General features: G+C 35.9%; 1 protein-coding gene across 2 annotated transcripts in view; it reads left to right on the forward strand.

The window, feature by feature from the left end:
• The window catches only part of rabl6a (RAB, member RAS oncogene family-like 6a), a 35,321-nt gene extending 12,403 nt beyond the window's left edge, over positions 1-22,918 (forward strand). For both annotated transcript variants that reach the window (XM_079870918.1, XM_079870917.1), the window contains exons 7-16: positions 491-631; positions 2,337-2,442; positions 5,491-5,594; positions 10,976-11,343; positions 14,701-14,863; positions 15,576-15,779; positions 16,744-16,954; positions 17,506-17,683; positions 18,738-18,796; positions 19,728-22,918. In XM_079870918.1, the coding sequence (XP_079727044.1) occupies positions 491-631; positions 2,337-2,442; positions 5,491-5,594; positions 10,976-11,343; positions 14,701-14,863; positions 15,576-15,779; positions 16,744-16,954; positions 17,506-17,683; positions 18,738-18,796; positions 19,728-19,940 (1,747 nt within the window). In that variant the 3' untranslated portion in view covers positions 19,941-22,918. The remainder of the gene's footprint in view (positions 1-490; positions 632-2,336; positions 2,443-5,490; positions 5,595-10,975; positions 11,344-14,700; positions 14,864-15,575; positions 15,780-16,743; positions 16,955-17,505; positions 17,684-18,737; positions 18,797-19,727) is intronic.
• The last annotated feature ends 311 nt before the right edge of the window (positions 22,919-23,229 follow it).

A 23,229-nucleotide genomic window follows, 5' to 3' on the forward strand; every position in this document is an offset into this window, starting at 1 on the left:
ACTAAATGAATGCATAGTGAACTGCATTTTATATTTTTTATATATATATATATATATAATATACATACATACAGCTCACTAAATGAATGTCGGCTGTGATCATCTTGATTTTTCTTAAGCTTCTTGGTCCATGTTTAATCCGAATCTCTTGCCAGGTAAACGGTCGAATAACCTTGATTATTTTTCAGCTTGTTATTTATGCTGACAATATGGTGTATTTATTGCTTTGCTTTTCCATGCTGCTTACTAATAAGATCCTGCATTTCACTATGCTTTTTTCCCCCAACATATATGTGGGTGGTATGAAGTCTGGGAGTGGTGGCCAATAATGCAAATAAGATTATTTGATGAATCGGTTCAAAAATATCTTAAACCGTGCTGAATGTTAAAACTCACAATTTTAGATTATGATGTATAGAATTGTGCAATACACTAGAAAATCACATCAATGTATGTTTCGTATGAATCACAGACTCTGTCTTTACTGCAGGACGTTCAACTACATCCTTAAGGAGTTACCAAAAGTGCCAACACACGTCCCAGTGTGTGTCCTGGGTAACCAGCGGGACATGGGCGAGCACAGGGTCATCTTACCCGATGACATCAGAGATTTTATCAACAGTCTGAACAGGTGAGCAGATAAGATTAAAGTCGGCGTGAAACGGAAGTTGTGATAGTCTTTTGTTTCCTATTGTGTCATATATCCGAGTGAAACGGATTCTCAAACAAGAAAAACTGTAGAGCGGGACTTCATTTTGTCCATTGGGATTGATCGGATGGTTTGCTATTGGTGGACCTCATGTGAGTGACAGGTTGTCCTATCCTCGTCTTTAGAAAAGAGAAGAGATGTCACTGCATGTGGGAGGGGAAGTTATTTTGATTAAAGGTGCAATCGGTCATCTGGGAAATTCTGAGTTGATCAAAAAATAATGATGTGCATGGATAAATAATTTCTAATAATTTCTTGCAATGTTCCATTAAAAAAAAAGAATTATCAATTTTCATTTCATGGTGACTGTAACCCTCAAAACCAGGGGCCGGATTCACAAAAATCGTCTTTAGAAAGAAGTTAGGAAAATTCTTAAGATATAATGCTAAGAAATTTGTAAGAATGTTCCTAAGTGCAATTCTTGAAAAATTAAGTTCTCAAATATTTTCTTAAGAACATAATCTTATTTTTTTCTTAAGAAGAAAATGACAGGCTTTGGTGTTATTTGATTAAAAAGGCTGGTATTGCTGAATGAAAAACACCTCATAACCCATCTTTTTGCCCTGCATAGATTACTGTAGATGACATAAGCGCTCAGACTATTTTTGATTTTTTTCAGCTTGAAAGGAGTTAATCACTCAGCGCAGTTTTTTTAATGTGCTGTGTCAAGTAAAAATAGTCGTTTTAAAATAGCCTGTCCCAAGAATTAGTGCTCTTTTCCATTCATTTGCGCTCTGTCTTTCCTGCGCTATCTCTAGAGTGAATGCATCCCGTATCTGTGTGAGTGCATCATATATATGCTCAAATGATCGGTATCACTTCATAGTATTTGTCCACATGGCTGGTACTAGTAATATGTATTATATTTTACTAGTGTTATGTTGAAATTCATTAATCATCACCTTTAGGGATTTAAGACAGGTGGGGGTTTATCCTAACTTTAAGAAATACTTCACAATTATTTTTAAGAAAATTCTTTCTAGGAATATTACTACTTCTTAAATGTTGTCTCAAGAACATTCTTAAAAAAATTTTGGGAATATAAAATAATTTTTTCTTAAGTTAGAGAAAAATTTTATATAATACCCTCTTATAGACCCTCTTAGTCCAACATGCTTAAAGTAGAGCCCTATATAATACATTTTATTTAGCTATCAATCTTTCAGTCACTCAGCTAGAGAATACCCATAATGCACTGTTAGAGTCGTGAACTTTGCTGGACAGTGGGTTCCCAGGAGCAAGGTTGAAGACCTGGTGTTTAATTAAATCAAATGTCAAATGAATCGAATTCATAAAACTTTAACAATTTAATAATAATTTATCAAAACAGTTGTAATCAAATAAAGGCATAAAACATGAACAATTTAATTAATCTTTTAAAATGTATTCAAATGAAAATTTAACAATTCCTTTTATTTTTAAGTGCTGCATTAAAGACTGTGAATATATGTATTTTATGCCTTTTAACCTACATAAAAACTTACATACTGACAACAGTTTTTTTTATTATTATTTTAAAGTTAAAAGTGTCTCCAACTATACAATGCAAAGCAAAGCTCTTATGAATAATGTATGTGTCACTTATCAGCCAACTTTTCCCTAATCCCATAATCCTTTTTCATTTCAGACCTCCGGGCTCCTCCTACATCCACTATGCCGAGTCTTCCATGAAAAACGGCTTTGGTCTCAAATACCTCCATCGCTTCTTCAACATCCCATTCCTGCAGCTGCAGGTCAGAGGAAACTCTCAAAGTCATGTTTGCTCTCAGGTCAACGTTTAGATGGTTTTAGTGTCATTTCAAGTGGAATCTTCACATATCTTACATGGGGATTTGAGTTCATCCGTATGTTTTGGTGATATAAGAGTTTGTGGATTACGGCAAGGGCTCTTGATGCTGATCCTGGAGATCTGCCTTCCCGCTCTAACAGATCTTCTGTAGTTTTCAGGGCTGCGTCCTCATTTGCATCTATTCTAAAAAGTATGCAAGCAAAAAATAAGTGTGTGCTAAATCATAGTGCATTGAAAATAGTATGCTAAAGGTGCTATTGTGTAAACATGCAAGGATGTACAGTATCCAGGCATAAAATATGAAAATTCACTTTGTTTTTTGCAGTAGTGCTAAAATGTGTCTGTCTTTGTAATTTGTCTTTGTGGAAGTGAAAATGAGAGAAATATGAAATTGCTCAATTCATGAATTTGATTCTGAGCAAAATCACTTGGATGCACATGGCCAAGTCACTTCTGACAAAATCACTTATGATTCACAGGAAACCTGGGAAAATCAGGCAATTCTATAGTTACATTTTCCATTTAAATATTTATTTTTTAGATATGGGTATTTCAGTAGCTAGAAATTAGTCAAAAAAAATGATTTAATGATTTAATCAATTCAAGGGATTTTAATGACTTTCGTTTTATTGATATGTTATTTATTTGAAATAGTTTTGACATTTATATGTTCAGTTTTCATTTTATTATAAGTTTTAGTTATTTTATGTCATTTTTGTTAGTTTTAGGTTTTTTTCTATTTTGCTTTTATTTTAGTTTAAGTACTTCAGTACTTTAATTTTAGTACTTCAACTGCAACTTATTTAATTTCAGTTCAAAGGAAGGGTCTTTTAAGGATTTCATCTAATAAATAATATTAATATTTTATTTTATGTCAGCTCGCTTTCAATTACTGAAAAAAAAATATTTTTAATAATTATAGTTTTAGTTAACAGTAACAACACTGATATTTAAAAAATCATGGAAATGAATTGGTCAAAAGTTGTGGGAACCCTTTAATACAGGGGTGGGCAAACTACGGCCCGCGGGCCACATACGGCCCGTTAGGCTGTTTAATCTGGCCCGTCAAGTATTTAAAAAATTGTCTTAAGATCGCATTCATTTAGCCTTTTTATTGCAATACTTTGCATTATATATATATTGCGTTGCATATATTTGACAATCGGAATATCAGATACTTCATGCCATAGCTAACAAATGTAAAAAAGGAAAAATTACATAAAAGCAGATAATCGTTCATTCAGCGCTGTTGTTGCTGCGGTGTCACGTAACAAGCAATGACGCGTCACCATGCGCATAGACTTGTTGCACGTTAATGTTTTTTCCTTTTTTGGAAACTCACAGAGAAAAAAAATATTTGGTAACCGCTTGCACACCTGTTTAGTTTTTCCTTTGGTTTGTCTGCTATTTAGTTTCTTTCCTCTTCTGGATTTGTGGATGAATCCTGACTGATTCCGTTTACCGACCTTTATCGCCCGGCTTTCGACTACGCTCCCCTGTCTGCCATGTACAGAACCCGGTTTTGTTCATTAAATGTTCTGATCTGCCTTTGCTTTTTATGTTTTATTTTATTATATTTAAAATAAATTTGTATAGTCGAATTGTATTTGTAGTGCTTATGAAACGCAGTTTTCGCGTGCATATGATACGCACTTTATGGCGTGTAATAGGCACGCACTCCTCACCCCTAATCCTAACCAAGGGGTTTACAGTGCGTAGCATATGCACGCAAAAAAACATTTTTGGCGTATAAATGGCACGAGAAATAAAATTTGTGGTATAGATACGCACTTTCATGAGATCGTGTTTCATAATCTGCTACTGGGCCGGCCCTCTGTCAAATTTTAAAACCCAGTGTGGCCCTTAAGCCAAAAAGTTTGCCCACCCCTGCTTTAGTAGGACCTTCTCTAGTGCACATTTCTCAAACACGCTCTGAGCAGTTGGCCAATCACAACACACTGCTCCAGCCGACCAATCAGAGCACATTGTGCTTTTCAGAAGGAGGGGCTTAATAGAGACAGGAGCTAAACAGAGCGTTACTGACAGACTGGGAAGAGAGGAGCTGCAACAGTTGAGAATATGGGGAAAATAATGTGTTTTTTGATCATTAAAGCATGAAAACCTGTTCTAGTACAGCCCAAAAACAAAAGAAAGACTTTATAAAAAGGCATTATAGATCCCCTTTAAAGTTGTTATATGTCTCTTGAGACTGGCTGAATGGCATTAATTAATTAGGAATGTAGAAATTAGCCTGGGGATCAATGGCGGCCACTGTGTCTTATGTGTCAGCCTCTCTTCCTAAGGTTACTCCACAGTAAGTAGGTTGGCGGACTGGTTTCAGTTTAATGTATTTTATTGATCTTGATAGAGAAATTAACTTCTGTTCAATTATCCAGCTCAGCATATTGATAATAAAACTCAAGAGATATGCAACATCATATTACAGATGCAACCACAATAATTCATAAACGTTGTATCAGATTCTGTATATTGATTGGTTTCATGGGCTTCTGGTTCCTGCTCTGGTTACTTCAGTCTGTTTGTAATTCTTTTGTCTGTTGGACACGGTTGACCTTCCCCTGTTATACACAAGTCTTTATTATCTGCGAATATTGCTGACAACTGGTTGCTTTAAAGGTGATGCAAATCCCGCTGCTCAGAATTAGTCCGTGTCAAACTCATTAAACTTTCAGTACTGTGCCTAGATCTGTTTTCCTCTCCTTGCTATCTTTTTTCAGTCATAGTTTAAAGGCCACTTCTAACTTCCGTGACTTTGAACAAACTTCTAACCCCAAGTATCAGTTCGGTCAGAAACCGGTTATTGGTTAGTGCATGTTTTTCACTTTGTGCTTCTCTCTACCCATTCATTTCCAGTCCTCCTCCTAATTTAGAAATAATAAAGCAGGACAGTGCTTACTTGAGTCAAAATGAGGTCGCTGTTGATGTCCTGAGAGATTACAGTGTGTTTGATGTGGTGTTTTTGTGTTTGCAGAGGGAGACTCTGTTACGACAACTGGAGACAAATCAGCTTGACATCGATGCCATGCTAGAAGAACTCAGTGTTCAGCAGGAGACGGAGGACCAGAACTATGACATGTGAGTGTGAACCTCAGGCACACACAGACACTGTGCATATATATATATATATATATATATATATATATATATATATACAGTAGTCAACATTTGAAGTGGATCAAAAAAGTGCATCAAAGTTGTCCTAAGACAAGAACAGGTATTGTTCAAAATTCATGTATAACTTTGATGAAAGGTTTTGATCCACTTCAAATTTCGACTACTGTAGTTCACGTGCATTTGGTAACTCACTGCGTGCTTGGTTAACTTTACACATTCGCATTATTTGTAACATCATTTAGTGAACAGATACAGATGGTGGTCAACCAGAATGCCTATTACCGCCGCGCCAGCCGCCGCGGCGAAATTACCGCGGCGAAAATAAACCAGCCGCATTTCAAAGTCGTTCCCGAAATGACCGCCAGGTGGCGCAAAGGGACATTGTGCAAAACAGCAGCAATTGCCGTATTTTAAAATGTAAGTGGGTTAAATAATAGGCATATTTTTCATATATATAAATAGGCCTATTAGGCTACAACAGAATAGAACCAAAGATAGAATCAATTTTACAGCTGAAAAAATAGAATCAAAAGTTAAAAATAGAGACGATGTTAGGAGCAATGACGCTGAATATTTTTACTATTCTATTGAGGAATTAGATAAACGAAGAGCTCTCGTGAGCGATACAATTTATAGTGATTTCAAAAGCAGTCCTTAAAAAAAAAAAAAATTACATGGAGTAGTGTGGCATAATTTTTGAGAGATTACGCGGAACACGTTTTAGTTAAGATCCTGGTTTCAATGCCCTTAATGTATATAGGCTAGGCTTTAAAAAAAATTCACAACGCGTTTTGAGATTGTTTTGAATTAAACATTGAAGTTTAAAATGTAGTGTTTTGGCACACCAGGCCGAGTGGCGTTACGCATTGTTCAAAAATCAGGTTTTATTCTGGCATGTTGAATTGGCGTTAATATTTTTTATTTTTATTTATTAGATTTAGATTTTAGGTTTTGTTAGATTTATTTTTCTCATAACAGCTAAAAATAACTTAATATATGCCTTGTCTTCATATGATTTTTATCAATGAACTAGTGTTTTCTGACAGTGTCGACTGCAACGATGAAGTTGACGATCGCCATATTTGTAGTGAACGCACCTAGAGAGAAATGCACAAAGACATAATCAGAGAGTAGCCTTTTTCTTTTTCGTTTTGAATTATTTCGTTTGAAGACATTTCAAGCTTTGTGTATTTGATGTATTTATCATGTCTATGTGAGGCATACGCTGAGTTTCGTTAAGTTAGGAGGATGAGATGCGCTCCAGCTGACGTGCAATGCAAGTGACCTCACGGGCGCCTCTATGATTAGTGTCTGTTTGCGTCTCTTACTTATTGAATCCAGACAATTGGGTGATGAAAAAATGATTAAAATTAAGATACAATTTATAGAAAACGAAATTCACTTTAAAAAAAGGTTTCTACTAAACAAAACTTAATGAAGTGGTCAAAATCATGTCTGACCCACTCCATATCCATCTCTCGATATAATGCATCTTATCTTACTCATGCTGTTCACTTTTCATATTCAACATAGATTGAAAAAACAACATTATAATATGTTAACAAATATGATACTAAATGAGATTATTTAATGTCTACAACAGTAGGCCTATAGACTCTATTTGTACAAATTGCTGCACGTTAATGTAATTAAATGAAACCTTGTAACGAATTCACACTGTATGGTAGACTGTGTACAGTTGAGACACCTTAAATAACTTGCGTTCCAGCAAGCACAAGTTGTGATTTTTGCTGTGCACTTGCATATAAGTGTCAGCTGGGAAGGAAATATAGAGACCAGACCTCTTGGAACTTTAATTGAATACATAGCGTTGGTAAAGCATACTGAAATTACATCCCTACAAATGTATTAGGCCCTACTGAAAATAAATGTATCGAATTTAAGCAAAGTAGCCTAAATGTTAAGACTGTAAGCCCTTTGCTTTTTTACGTAGCCTAAAGGACTCTTATAGCCGACTTTGGGTTAATTTAATTTGTAGAGGATTTTTTAACTCAAACATTAACACTGAAATAAATTAAACTAAATTATTGTAATTTTTTGGCACACCACGACGAGTGGCGCTATGCATTGTTCTAAAGCCAGGTTTTATTCTGGCATGTTGAATTAGTGTTCAATAAATGCGGCGGCGCGTTCATTTGAATGAAGAGCGTTTCTCGCTCGTGCGAGCGAACACACACTGGAACGTTAGGCCGTATCGCAACGAGTGAATAGTGGCCGAGTGGTTGAACGTACATTACGATCATTTAGATGACACGGGTTCGAATCCCGAACTAACTTGGACTACTGGTGTTTTTATATTAGCCTATTAATGCATTTTATAGTCTATTGTTGATGCAGAGAGATTTGTCTTCTAAAACATTTTTTTTTTGCCTATTTACAAAATAAAATCGCCATGCATTTCCATTTTACACTAAGGAACAAATATTATACAATGACTTTACTTCTGTAGCCTATAATAATTCATATATATGACGTTTAAACGACAAACAATAAAATCAGAACCAGTATTCTGTTGCGTTCATGGTTCCAGTGGCAGTAATGCATCCACGGCTTTTCAAAATGTCACAAAGCGTTTTGAGATTGTTTTGAATTAAATATTGAAGTTTATAATTTGTTTGGCACGACGAGTGGCAAACTCTTTGTTTTGTTTTGCAAACTCAGCTAGCCTGTGGGGGGTTTGGAGAAGGCAATACTTTGCTTTATCGTGGGGGTGCAGGACAGAGGTGTTAATGTTCCGTCTTTCATATGGAGAGTGTCGGAGCCAGCCTGATGAGGCAAAGGCAAAATTCTTTTAAGGATTAATCTCAAAATCTCCAGTCCATAGCCTATGTACAGTAGGCCCTATATCTTATTAAATTATATATTGTAGTTTTATTGATTGTATAGGTTTTCCACAAACAATTTAAATTTAGCAGATACAGAGCTCTTTTATTGGCGACCCACCTCGTTTTATTGTGAGGTGAATTCAGCAAGGCATGTTGTAGGCTATCTTTGAAGGAACAAAAGCTATTTGTTACAGTTTTTTCTTTCGTGATTTGTGTGGATGACACACAGCGACATATACAGTATTATCAGCTGTATGGTGTTTTTTTACGCTGAAATGCTTAATTTCGAGAAAGACCCGCCGCGCGCAGTGAGGGAGACCAAACTTACTAAAAAAATATCCATCGCGAGAGAGGCAAAGGAAAACGCCTGTTCTTAATTTATGTTGCTTTGAACTTTTTCCGTTTTGTACCGTTTTAATTTTTTAATTTAGCTGCAATTTCTTTGACAATAGAAATTTAAAATGTTGCAAGAATAGGCCTAAGATTCTGTGTTTCTTATTTTGCATCACAAAGGGAATAAACTCTATCGATGCAACCCTGTTTAAATAAATAAACTGTCCCGACACTTTATTCATATCTTAAAATGTGCTATGGGTTTTCAAACTTAATTAATTTTATTTTTATTTTACATTTTCATTGTTTATTTTTTAATTGAAAGCAATACTGTATTGAAAGTATTTTTCTGATTTGTTCGATCTGTTTTGAAAAATGTCTTCCGTTGATATGGCCGGGTCACTGTCAGTCATCTCAATCTCGTGAATGATTCACACACACACAAAAAAATAATTTAGCAGATTAAAGACGAATCATCTTCATTTTCTGGTGCAATCGGCTGACAGTCTTCCTTCATCAGATGTGTCGTCTTTGCAGCGGGAATGTAGCAAATTTATGTTGTAATGTACAATTGATAATTAAACAAGATGATTGACTTTAATAAACAGATACATATTTAAGCATCAAGAACGGAAAAACACAAACACTGTCGGCTACACTGAGATTCGATCTCAGATCGTTTGAAGCTCCGAGAGGCTATTGTTAATGCTTTGACCACAGAGCTACCGTCTGAATCGCCAACGTCTACTATTTTCTCTGTTTTAAAAGTTTGTAACATGTAAGGCTATTTAGTTCTGAATATAACAAAGAATGCTTAAACCGACTACATCGGTTAGGAGCTGCAAGTCCTGAAAATGTTTTAATTTCACGGTAAATTATTTTAAGTTATTTCACTGTTATGTTTCAGTTAATAAATCTACAAACACATTAAAATAACACGAAGAAAATGACAAGTAACCTATTGACATAGCCTTTCTAAATTATAGAAAAACTGGGCACACAATGTTAACGTGTGTCTACTTTGTTTAAATTTAATGAATTTGAATTCGTTTAACCACAATATTTATCTTGAATTTATCTGTGACCTCAGCTCAAATTACTGCCGCGGCAGATTACGTCATAAAGAGAATAAACGGACACTTTTCAAAGTCTGTGATTACAGCGCCACTCAGCGGTAAAAGGCAGCAAATACACATCCCAATTTTGCCGCCGCGGGAACGGCGGCGGTAAAAGTCTCATTCTGGTTGACCACCATCTGTATGTACGGGGCCCCTAAGTGGACATGGTGGGGGGAAAATATATGAGATGGGAGGGAATATATTTGTTCTCTCTCGCAAATGGTTTGAGTTCCCCCGAGAAATTTTGCGTTCACTCGCAAAACTTTGTTTTCCTTGCGAGTGAACGCAAAGTTTCTCAGGTGAATGCAAAACATTGGTGAGAGAATGCAATCCTCCCATCTCATTGTTTTTTTTATTTTTCTACACCATGTCCCAAATTCCAAAGAAATGTGCAGTATTTCACCAGTATTCCTCCAAAATAAATGTTTTGGCATGTTACAATTTGGAGGGATTGAACTTTTGAGAATAAAGTACTTAAGACTTATAAATATAAATATTGTTACATGTATTCTTAAATAAAATTGTCATAATTATCAAATATTATTATTTTTATTTTACACTACAATTGTAATTTACAACAGTAATATATTTCAGATTTAAAATAATAAAATAATAGAATGAATAATAATTATTATTATTATTTTTATTATTATAAATTCTATTAAAACATGATAATAAATAATATTATTAATCACAGTGACACAAAAATAATACCAATAATAATTGATATTATTATTGTTGTTGCGTTATTATCAATATTATAGTATATGATAATATATAGTATATATAACAACTTTAAGTTATAATAGAAATTATTATTACGTTGTTGATAAATTATTGAAATATTAACTTGCATTATATTATTCAATTATTTAAATGTAAGTGGTTCAGCTGATTAAAAAGTTTGGAAACCCCTGCTGTAGAGCATCATGAGATATCACACAAGTTTAGCAAAACAAAAGTCCCACTATGGCCAAGAGCCACCCACTAAGACGAGAATGCCACCTGACCAACATTTTTACAAATTTCACTGCTGTTTTTGCAGATTTCTTGAGATGATGGAGGCACGCAAAGCTTATGGATCTCCAGCGCCCTCTAATGGCCAGAGCCCGTCCTCGGGGTCCCAGTCCCCTGTGGTGCTGCCCGGTGCCGCCTCTCCCAGTAACTCCAGCCCCAGTACACCACAGGCCCCTGTCCCTCTCCAGACCCAATCCGCCCCTCCACCACCTCCATCTATACCACACCCTCCTGTCCAGATCACAGCCGCCCATGCTCCCCAAACACCATCTCAAACCCTGGAGCCTTCGCCCGCAGCAACCGTACCCGCATCTACCCAACCCGCACCTCCTCATGCCCAGAAACGAGGCTTCATGTCACGCCTGTTTGGCTCGTCTGCTGCAGAGACTTCACCAGGTCAGTACAAAACGTCCGAGGAGTCTGTTTTTAGTAGTCTGTTGCCAGTTATGTCTCGGCTCTGAAAGATCTCACTTTTAAGAAATGAGGCTTTTCTGTAGCTGAGATAAGCTCTGTTCTGTAAGCCGTCTTGTCGCCTACTTCCTACATAAACACACACACACACACACACAAATTAATCATGGCATAGTTTATTATTATTATTATTTGCTTCATTCTTTTTTTTCTTTCAAATAATCATATTTTCAAAATGTATTTATTAAAATTGCTTTGCATCAGAAAAAGTCTGTTAATTGTGCAAACAATTAAATTGAATCAGTTTAAAAGTCATTGAATTTAATTATGGCTAGTTCAAGCAAGATCCAATTATTAGTTTGTTAAACTAATGTGTGTTTTAAATGCCCAAATCAATGAAGATTTTATGTAATTACGTAAATCTTAAATGTAGGCCTATATATTTGTTTGAGTGTAGGCAACATCCAAACTGAAAAAGAGCCTTGTTTGTGTCTGATCTGAAACGCTCTACATGGGCAACTCTGTGCATCACACAAATAAAAACACTTGATATGATATACTCCAATATTGGGTACACTAGCTTTGTATTTACAGTAATGAATAAAATGCAAGTATATTAATCATCAACATTTTTGACTAAATAAATGTCAACACAACTAAATAAAATGTTGAATAACGTTGCGACCCACCATTTGCAACATCCTTCACATCAGCAGTGTGTCTGTAATGCCTCAAAATGCTGTCGGTTTTAAAGTTTTTTGAATAGATCTTTAGTCTACAGTTTAGAATATTTACCCTCACAGACTTATAAAATTTAATGCAAGTTGCAACTATTGAAAATGAGCAAAATGCACATCCCCAGTAAGTCTCTTTGTATAAAACATTCATTATGTTCTTCAAAGACCTTCACAACATTTAACTTACACGGTTTCCCTAGTGTGTTTTCAGATCTGAGAGCGTGTGTGTGTGTAGGTTTGCTAATGTGAATATATGAACTGTACTAAAGAGGGGCAGTCGTTCAGGGACTACATTCATTGCCTTATATACTGAATACCAATGAGACATTATCAGGCAACGCTGGACCCGCCGCTGCACAGTCATTACGGAGAGCGCTGGACTGACAAACACACGCCGGCTCTGCACCAGTGCATCTGCTGCTGCATTGCAGATCCTGGGGGATGGGGCCCATCAACACATATACACACAGAAAGTGTGTCAAATGGCTCCATATAAATATCATTTGCAAATATTTTGCTCTCGTAAGTTTGTGTTTTTGCTCATTTTCACACAGGTGCCCTTTTGTTCTGTGGAATGCTGGATCCAATTTGACAAATGTCTAAACTGGAATGAAAGGTCCAAGATATCGTAAATAATAATTTATCATTAGTTCAGCATTCAAGATGGTCCAGAATTCAATTTTTAGTAATTTCTTCTGAACATTTTCCTTTTTTAAGGACCTTTAAAAGCTCCTTTATTCAACAACATACTTACAGAAACTTCTAATCACAGGATTGTGCTGAGTATTGTTATAAAGCACAGTTCCTTCATCTGTGACAGTACAAATACTTGTTGTGTCTTCATTGCTGCCATCATCTGTCCTTCAAATATGTCTGAAAGTGTGCTGAATGCCCATGAAATCTAGATATTCATATATTCATTTCCTTTATACGTTTCATGCATTTCAGTGAATCTCAAGCCTTTTTTATTTATTTATTTATTTATTCTACTGTTTATTAAAATGATCATGACTAAGCACATTTTCCCCCAAAAAATCTCATTAAGTTTATATTTAAAAAAAAATGTGTTGTACTGCCTATTGTATTGCTGATTTAAATTAAATCATTGTGTCTGTATTTTCATTACTGTAATAAACTAATGGGAATGAGATTTTTTATGAGAATTTTTGGGGGAAATTTATGGAAGTTAAAATAATGACAAATGATTTTGTAACAAAAAAGCTTAAAAAAAATGCACTGCATTGACCCTGCTTGCATTTTAATGCATTGTATTTTTAGGGCTTGCATTTTTATGGGCTGAAATTCAACATGGTTGTATTATTTAAGCTGTGAATCAAAACAATTCAATTCAAAACATTTCACACACGTTTTATTAAACATTCAATAATCCATATTCACCTTTCAGATTTCACTTCCAAAATGTTCATTCTGCTTAAAAATACAACCTATAATATTCGACAGACAATTTTCGGTCCATTTTATTTCACTTTACAAATTCGCTTCCTCAAATTCAGTGGTTCAAATTCGACAGAAAATTCAACATTTGACATCCGGGAACGGCAGGAATATCAGGAGATTGCCGATTGATAATCTCCATACCTGTTAGTCGACCTCACCAGCAGGGGGTGCAAGCGGCTGTTGAAGAAGAAAACTATAGAGAAATATGTTAATAGTTTTAAAAATATCCTTTATGCAGTGCTTGATGTGTAATGACCGATTTACCTAATTTAATTTGTTCAGAATAATTATAATATAATAAATAATAATGCAAGTTTAATAAGACAATTCTGTAATTCTATAAAAGTCAAATATATTTCTGTTTTAATTCATGCAAATGCATTCTTGCATGTTATTAATGAGAATGAGATTTTTTTTAATGAGAATATGGGGGGAAGGGGTCTGATTATCATCAATGCAAAATATCTTAATCCCTAAAAAAGGTCAAGTCACGTTTATGTAGCGCTTTACAAAGACTTCTTTTTTCAAAGCAGATTAATATTAATAAAAAAGAAAATGGAATCAAACCAAAATTCTAAAATGGTCAAATATGTTTCAGTTGTAAATATGGTATAAATATCTGACTTGTGATGCAGCCTGGATTCACAAACACACTATGTTGGTTTGTTTGGCCAGAGGAGAACCGTCCCCTTGACTGATCCTGGTTTCTCCCAAGGTTTCTTCCTCCATTTCTGTCACCTGATGGAGTTTGGGTTCTTTGCCACTGTCGCCTCTTGCTTGGTTGGGGACACGCAATATTCGGCAACATTATTGATCTGACTGCACTGACACTATTGGATGAGAACTGAACTGAGCTGGACCATGACATCACTGTTTTCTACAGAGCTGCTCCTTTTTTTTCATGTTCCTTTACACCGTTATTGAACAGAACTGAATCAACAACTGCACTGAAACAGCTAAACAATGCTGCTTTATTCCATAATTGAATTCTTCTTGCATAATTGAATCATTATTTTCCTGTTATCACTGTAAAGCTGCTTTGAAACAATCTGTATTGTATAAAGCGCTATAGAAATAAAGCCATTTCAAATGTTGGAATTATTGCATACGTTCATTTTAACCCAATATGGTCTTTTATTTTCACCAGAAACTGCAGGTTCTGAAGGCCCGAAGCCCTCTGGAAAGGTGCAGAGCGTGGATGAGTTTGTACCGGAGGTTGGATTGGACCGGACCTTTCTGGAAGACGGTGGAACAGCAGTTAAATCGAAGAAAAAACCTCCAACATCAGCTCCCATTCTGGACAGTGATAGGTGAGCTGTCATAACACGTCCTTTATTCTTTCTAAAATATATATATATATATATATATAATTCCATATGCTTGTTTGAATATTACTTTTGTAATTTTAGCAGCTCATTAACATACTGGACAGGGTTTCATTTTCTCAGATCATCATGATTGTTCCATCTCAAAATAATTTGGTTGTGGTAATGCTGGCAAAAAAACAAACAAGTGATGTTTCAGAAATTAAGAAAGTTTGTGAATTTTGAGAAACAATGAAAATTAAGCATTGAAAATATTTATGCAAAGAGACATTGGTAACACTTTAACAATACATTAGTCAATGTATTAACTAACATGAACAGTGAGCAATATATTTTATTTACAACATTATATATATATATATATATATATGTATATATGTATATTATATTATATTTATTATTTATATATCTTTGTTAATGTTAGTTAATAAAAATATAATGTTGTTCACAATGCATTAACTAAGTAAATGTTAAAATTAACATTAACAACGATTAATAAACGGTGTAGAAGTGTTGATTCTTTGTTCATGTTAACTAATTTATTTAATGTTGGAAAATGAAATATTATTGTAAAGTTACATAACCATATTTATATTAAATAAGAACTGAGGCATTGATCGCAATAAGAGCAGAGGCATTTGGGTATAATTGTAGTCGCATGTTAAACTCATGATGAGTTTTCCTGTCTTTTCCTCAGTGATGGAGAGGGCCGGGGAAATCCTCTGGTCTCCGGCTTCCAGGATGATTTAGATCCGGATGACCGAGCGCTGAGCCAGCCTGCCCTTAAAGCGGTGGTCCCAAGCGTGGGCGTCACACTCACGAGTGATGAAGAGGAGGAAGATTCATCTCTACCCTCTGTTGCCCTGCACAAAGGCATCAGCTCAGGAACAAACTCAAAGGGGTAAAAAACCGCATGCACAAATGCATCTTACTTTTAATAGAAAGACATCAGTGGGATACAGACATGTTGAAACCTGACCAGAATTTCCAGAAGATTTGTTGTACGGTTTTAATTAATTTCCCTCACTGTTGATGAGCTTCCAAAATAGAAATTATTCCATTAGCAGAGAGACTTCTCTAATTTACTTTAATTAAAACACCCGTAATGAAGGCAAAACCAATTTTCATTTCTTGATAATATTATTTTTCAATTAATGTTACCTTGGCAGTGATTTCTATAGATAGATTGCTAGACTGACAAATAGACATGGATGGATGGATAAAAAAGATAGATGGATGGAGGGATGAAAAAAATAGATGGATGGACGGAAGAAAAATATGGCTGGATGGACAAAAAAGATGGATGGATGAAATGCATGGATGGATGGATGGATGGAAGAAATGGATGGATGGATGAAATACATGGATGGATGGATGAGATACATGGATGGATGGATGAAATGCATGGATGGATGGATGGGTGGATGAAATACATGGATGGGTGGATGGATGAAATGCATGGATGGATGGATGAAATACTTGGATGGATGGATGGATGGATGGATGGATGAAATGCATGGATGGATGGATGAAATACATGGATGGATGAAATGCATGCATGGATGGATGGATGAAATACATGGATGGATGGATGGATGGATGAAATGCCTGGATGGATGGATGGATGAAATACATGGATGGATGGATGGATGGATGGATGAAATGCATGGATGGATGAAATGCATGGATGGATGGATGAAATGCATGGATGGATGGATGAAATACATGGATGGATGGATGGATGGATGGATGAAATGCATGGATGGATGGATGAAATACATGGATGGATGGATGGATGAAATGCATGGATGGATTTGGATGGACGGACTGACATTTCCTGTAGAAACTGACATTTATTTTCTCAGATCTTCAGTGAACTCCATCAAACATCTGCAAACCATGTCTAAACCAGCCGAGAGACCCCAAACCCTGAAAACAACAGCAGGACCTGCAGGTCTAAAGACAGGGGGCGCTGTTGAGGTGCACTCAGACTCAGACGCTCAGCAGATGCTGTCGTTTGCCATGGATGACCCTGATTTTGAGAGTGAAGAACTTGGCGTACACAAGATCAAGACGGTAGAGAACCATTTCTAGGTTCTTGATTATTAATGAAATTTCAACCCATGGCCTGTTAATCCACACTGAAATCAATGTTATTTGAATATTATTGATATCCTATTAGTTTTTAATATTTTTAATTGGATTTTATTTTTATATTTTCTGTTTTCATTCTAAATTTGGTTTTAGTAATTCTGTTGTGTGTTTTTGTTATTTTTATTATTTTGTTGTAATGTCTTTATCATTTTTTATTACGTTTAATTTATTGAGTTTTAGTTATTTTAGTACTTAAATTTAAACTTAAAAAAAGAGAAATATTGTCTTGCCATCTAGATGATTTATTTATTTATTAATTTGTTTTAATTAAATTCTATTTTAAAATTAAAACTATTTTTATTGTTTTAGTTTTAACTATAATAACCTTGACCGAAATCCATCACAAGTGTTGTTCTCTAAGAAATGTAAATCATCTAATGCATCTAAAGTCTAATTAATTTAATTGATCTATTTTGCCACCACATAATTCCCACTTAGCCACTCATATTTTATGCTTTGTCTGTTTTTCTTAGAGGGCACTTTCTGCACTAGATGACTTATCTGACCGGTCGGATGATGGTTTTGGACTCCAGGAGCCCCCCAAACCTGTCGCCCCCTCATTGAAGACCCTCAATAGCGACATTGACCTCTTCGGCCTGGGATTTGAAGAGACGACACCTAAGAGTAAAGACAGCAGTGAAGATCAGGAAGGTAACAATCAGTAAATGACTGATCACAAATAAAGGGAATTCACATCCTCACCATGCTCATTATTTTCAGCCAACGTGGGCTTTATGTATACAAGATAAGTAAGGATTAACATTATTTACTCAGACATTGAAATCTATCCTATTTTTTTTTATTTTAAAGTGCTCCATTATGCTATTTTAAATGTCCATAATTTAGTTTTGAGGTCTCCTACAATAGGTTTACATTCATCCAAGGTCAAAAAACACTTTAATTTTCTCATCATATACATTGCAGCGTCAGCTCTTTGCTCACTGTATCAGAGACGGTTCAGTAAAGGATTCAATCTCTCTAAACCCCTCCGTATCAATTTGAGCTCGAGTCCTCATGGAAGCACATGCAAAGTGGATTTGCTTTCACAGCACAGAGAAAAAGCGTCTTCTCAACCAATCTCTTCAGTTACAGCTAGAGTGTTTGAGGGCAGGTCAAAGTAGATAGAAGAACACAGGCTGGCATTATGCAAACTTGTTACAAACCTTCGAGCAGGAAGTTGCTGACGACTCGTTTCAGGCAGTTGAGAATCGGTTCATGCTTTTAGGAGATAATAACTTTATTTGTCATGCACTTTGATCTTTGAAACTTTGCAGACCTTTTACATTCACACACCACTATATTACACACTACAAAGGTAATATCCAAAAAATCATAATGGGGCACTTTAATGTACTGTAAGTGACGATTTAATTGACACGTTATATAAAAACAGATCTTTAAAAACATTGATGCCCATTTCAAAGTTATATTAATGCTGGTAAAACTAAGAGTTTATGCTGTCAAAGAATGCTGGAAATCCATTGATTTTGAAGCGGATGGGCAATCGTGTAAATATTTCTGTCTGTATTCTTGCTTTTCAAACTAACCCATATAATCCCACACCCTTAAAAAGGATCTCGCATCCCTCAAATGCTTCGTAAGGGCTTTTGTTTTATTTATTTTTTATTTTTTAATGTCTGCAGTCTTAAACAACTGGGTTAATGGATGACTTTGTGCACATTTCCAAGTCTGTTTTATCTTGCAGATAATGAAAGCAGACACTCCATAAAGGACAAGAAAAAGAAGAAAAAGAAAAGCAAAGAGGTAAGATATGAAAAACTTGACTATATTAGCGATAGACAAATATCATTTAGGGCAATTAAACTGACAATATTTTGCTATTTTGAGGTTGTGCGTCACTTCCAAAATCTACCAACAGCTTGACAATGGATAATGACAATGAGTAAAGATTGTCACATGTATTTATATAGTGCTTTAAACAATACAGATTGTTTCAAAGCAGCTTTAACAGTAATAAACAGCCTAAAAACTGCATCAGGGTTGCAATATTTTGCAGTTAGGAAACAATTAATGTGACTATACAGACGATACAGCAAATTCATTTGTTCTGTGTTCTCATTCTGTAAATACTGCTAAATCCATTTATGGAGTTTAATTGTGCTTGATGTAAATATTAATTTAATGTTTATAGTTTATAATTGAACAACATTATATTGGACATCAGTCGGTATCAGCAATCAAAAAGCCTCCACTGGTCGATAACTCGCTCTTATTAATGCCTGGTTCAGATTACACAATTTTAGCACGATTTTGGCACGATCCGTTTGACGTAGGGTGTCGTGGGGATTCGGAAATGACAACGGGGATTCGATCGTTTCATCTCATATAGTGTGTGTCATAGTGGGCGACAACCGACGTCACGTCTATGTGAGTGTGCGTGTGTGTGTGCGTGCGTGTGTGTGTGTCAGTGTGTGTATGTGTGCGAGTGAATGTGTGCGTGTGAGACGGCACGCGATGACTGTTGGGAAAGCAACGTGTAGTCTGACATGTTTCTTGTCCATGACACAACAAGATTTTAGGAGTCTTAATCGCATAATCTGACACAGTGACTATCGTAACAGACAAAAAAATAGTGTAATCTGAACGAGGCATAACACTTTCTCATGTGTTTCAGGTTTTGTTGCTTGTTTGCCTTAATAGTGAAATTGAAGAAAAAATCTTGTTGTTGTTCTAGGAGGATGAGAAAAGCAGCAAAAAGCGACACAAACACAAGAAAAAGGAAAAAGATGACGCGGGAATAGGAACAGGAACAGTAGACGAGAAAGAAAAGAAGAAGAAGAAATCATCAAGGCCCAAGAAAGCAGGAACTGTGGACGATCTTGAGGCCTTCCTGGCCGGTGGAGACGGACCAGGACACAGTGAGGGTGGAGATTATGAAGAACTCTAGAGCTCCATCTAACCAATCAGGGTTTGACATCAACACCGTGTGACATCGCCAGGTCATTTTCCAATCCATTCCACCTGTTTTTCAGTGCCTAACCTTTTGAATGTTCACAGCGTTTTTGTTCTTCCAGCAGTGCAGCTTTACGTTGTGCTTTCTCAAATGGGTACATGGCACCGTTGTTCGCCTCATGCCGTTTTCCAAAGTGTATCAGTATTTTCAGACCTATAACTTTAGATGCATTTTTCGGGAAGGACAGAGGCAGATTTCACCTGCTTCTTCAATCGATCCAGAGTTTATTCCGTTATTCCAGCAAAATGATGACGTTCTTCAAAAACTCGCTCACTTTTAGCTGTATTGGTTTTGTTTTGTGTGTGTCTGTCAATGTGTGTGTGTATATATGTGTCCCTGAAAACGTTTTGCAACTCTGTGTGTGCTTGCATTTTAATTAAGCAAACGTATAGAGGGATTAATCCGACTTGCCGTTCAAATTTGCACAGAAGTAGAAGGCCACATATTGGCCCTCAATACACGAGCAACACTAATTTCTGTGTAAATCATTAGAAAAATTATTATTTTCTCAAGTCTCGAGTTGCATTTAATTGAATCGTTTTGGTCGCGTTTCATAAACGTTGCATAAATTGTCAATTCTGTCCAACATTTTCACAAAGAATGTGCACAGAAGTTTGTTCTGCTCATGCACATCATATATCAGATCCTCAAATAATCAGTTGGCAACTAATAACTATTAATTAATAACAAAAGCTGCTTTTGCCATCAGTTTCTTTCATTACTGCCTTAAATTGTTTTACACTTAATATAATGAAAGCCTTTATAGAGCAATCGTATAAAGTTAATTAATGTCTGAGGCTCTGACACACTGCTAACATAGACAGAATTACTGCCAGCTGGAGAGACACACTCTTTCCGCAAGCAAAATCATGTTTGCATTTAGATATCTGATAATCACATCAAGTCGGTCAGATTGATTTTTCTTTATATTCATGCATTTACTAAACCAGTATTACAATTCTAATAATGCGTTTTAAGTTTCATAATCATAGTTTCTGATTCCAGTCAAACTTCCAGTATTCTGATTCCGGTATCCATTTCCTTGCTGAATATCTTTATTTTTGTTATGGCTTGTGTACTTGTTAGAAGTTGTGTGTAGACCTAGTGTTTGGCTGCCCGTGCATAGAAATGTGTACATTTTAGCAACGGCCCTGTTTAAATGATTCGAGTGCAACGAAACAGAACTGATCAAAAAAAAAAAAATTATCAAAATATTTTTCCCTCATATTTTTGCATGACTAGGTGACTAAAAGCTGAGAAAATTACGTTTTAGTAAAAGATCTAGAAAAAACGGGCTGTATATGTAAATTTGTAAACTTCTTGAGCGTATAATAGTGAAAGTAAAATCATATTTTGAATGCACACATTTATACTTTGTAAAATCACCTAAAATATTTTGGCTTCAAATGATCCAATAATGTTATGAGAGTTGTATTGACAAACAATTGTTTACTCATAATGGGCATCATTCATGAAAACAGATTAGAATTGTTCTTACTTCAATTGTTGCATCAGATTGTACGTAAAATGGCCACTTTTGTAAGAATGGTTTTATCAGCGATTCATTCTGCTCGTGTTTCATGAATACTTATAGTGTTTACTTGCAATGCCCCCCTTTTTCCTTTTATTTTCATCATGTGTTGATAAATGTTAACCAAATAATTTCACCAGTTCTTACTTCAGTTATTTTTGCATGGTATCGAATGTAAAATGACCATTTATGTAAGAATGGTTTTACCAACGATTGATTCTGCTCGTGATTCATGAATGAAGCCCAATGTTTACTTGCAATGCCCTCTTTTCGCTTTTGTTTTCATCATGTATTGATAAATGATAACCTAATAATTTCAGGCGTGAATTTTATTCTAATGAACTAGACTGTTGTGGAATCTGATTGGCTCCAGCTCCAGTGGCAAAATGGCATCATCCCTTCTAGTGCACCTCATCATTTCAAATGGTTTCAGTGGATTTTCTATTTTTCAATTCTTATTATTGGGACAAAATAGCAACGTACTTTCCGCCTTCCAAAGAGAAGGACTTTTTTTCGGCTTGACGTTCACCTTGGTATCAACCTTTGAACCTGGTTGTTTCGGCCCAAGATGTTGTATTCTACACACTGTCCCGCTACGGCTTTCCCTCAGGCACAGCGGTGCCGACAACTGAATGTTGATTCCTGCTCGTAAAGATGTTTTTCCAGAATCCCCAAAGGAATTCTCAAAGAGAAATGGAGATCATTGGGGCGACTAGCCATTAAATAACGGTACGTTTAAAGACCTGCAGATTCCCGTGCGTCTCTTGCGACCATCGCCTGTGTCTCTTAGGTCGTTGCAAATCGAGCACGGCTGCCGGCTCCACATGCGCCACTGAGACCATGTGATGCATCACGCTGTCACCATGGAACTGCTCGCTTGGGAAAACTGTCTACACGCTCACTGTGATAAATAGTCACACACTCCTGGATATATGAGTACACTGTTAATACTCTCACCCCAAACCAGCGACTCGAACACATATCAACTTCCTCTTTACTCTGCCTCAAGTATGATTGACTCTGAAGGGCGCTTGATTTATTTGTTTATCTCTCCGTTTGGCATGCATATTTTTCCCACTGTTAGGGAAAAAGGAGATGGGAAATGAATGCATTGGTGCTGCACTAGCTCTGGACTGATGCAGTTACCAACTCACTACCTGCGTTTCACTACGACTGCTTTTATGGACTGGAAATGTTTGGGAACACTAGTTTTAAATTCATTTGTTTATTCATCCAGCATATATGCATTCCAAAACCTTTATTTGGGACCATAAATGGTTGTGATTGCCTATTTATTTTTTGTTACCCTGTTTCACTCCCCACAGTGCTCATATTTTGATTTATGTGTTTCAATTGTGTAATAAATGCAAGCGAAATTTGAGAGCAAGTGAGTGAGTTATTTGTATCGTAATGATATACTTCAAAGTTGTGGTGTTAATCATACAGCTACATTTAGTTTCAGTGCTTTCAATGCAGCGTTCATGCAACTTTGTAGTTTTTTCTAGCCACTTTGAGTGAATCTCATGAAGAACTACCCAGGTTGTTTTCTACAGCCCTCAAACATTTAGCTTGTTTCTCCTTTTCTAGATCATTTTAGCGCACTATCCGTTTGTTGCTTTGCCCGAACTGTTGTTTTTGTTCGGGAAATGTGATTCTAGATTAGTTTACAGTCCAATCCACATCATGGACATC

This window comes from Squalius cephalus (genome assembly GCF_949319135.1).
Source record: "Squalius cephalus genome assembly, chromosome: 5".
Classification (NCBI taxonomy): Eukaryota; Metazoa; Chordata; class Actinopteri; order Cypriniformes; family Leuciscidae; genus Squalius; species Squalius cephalus.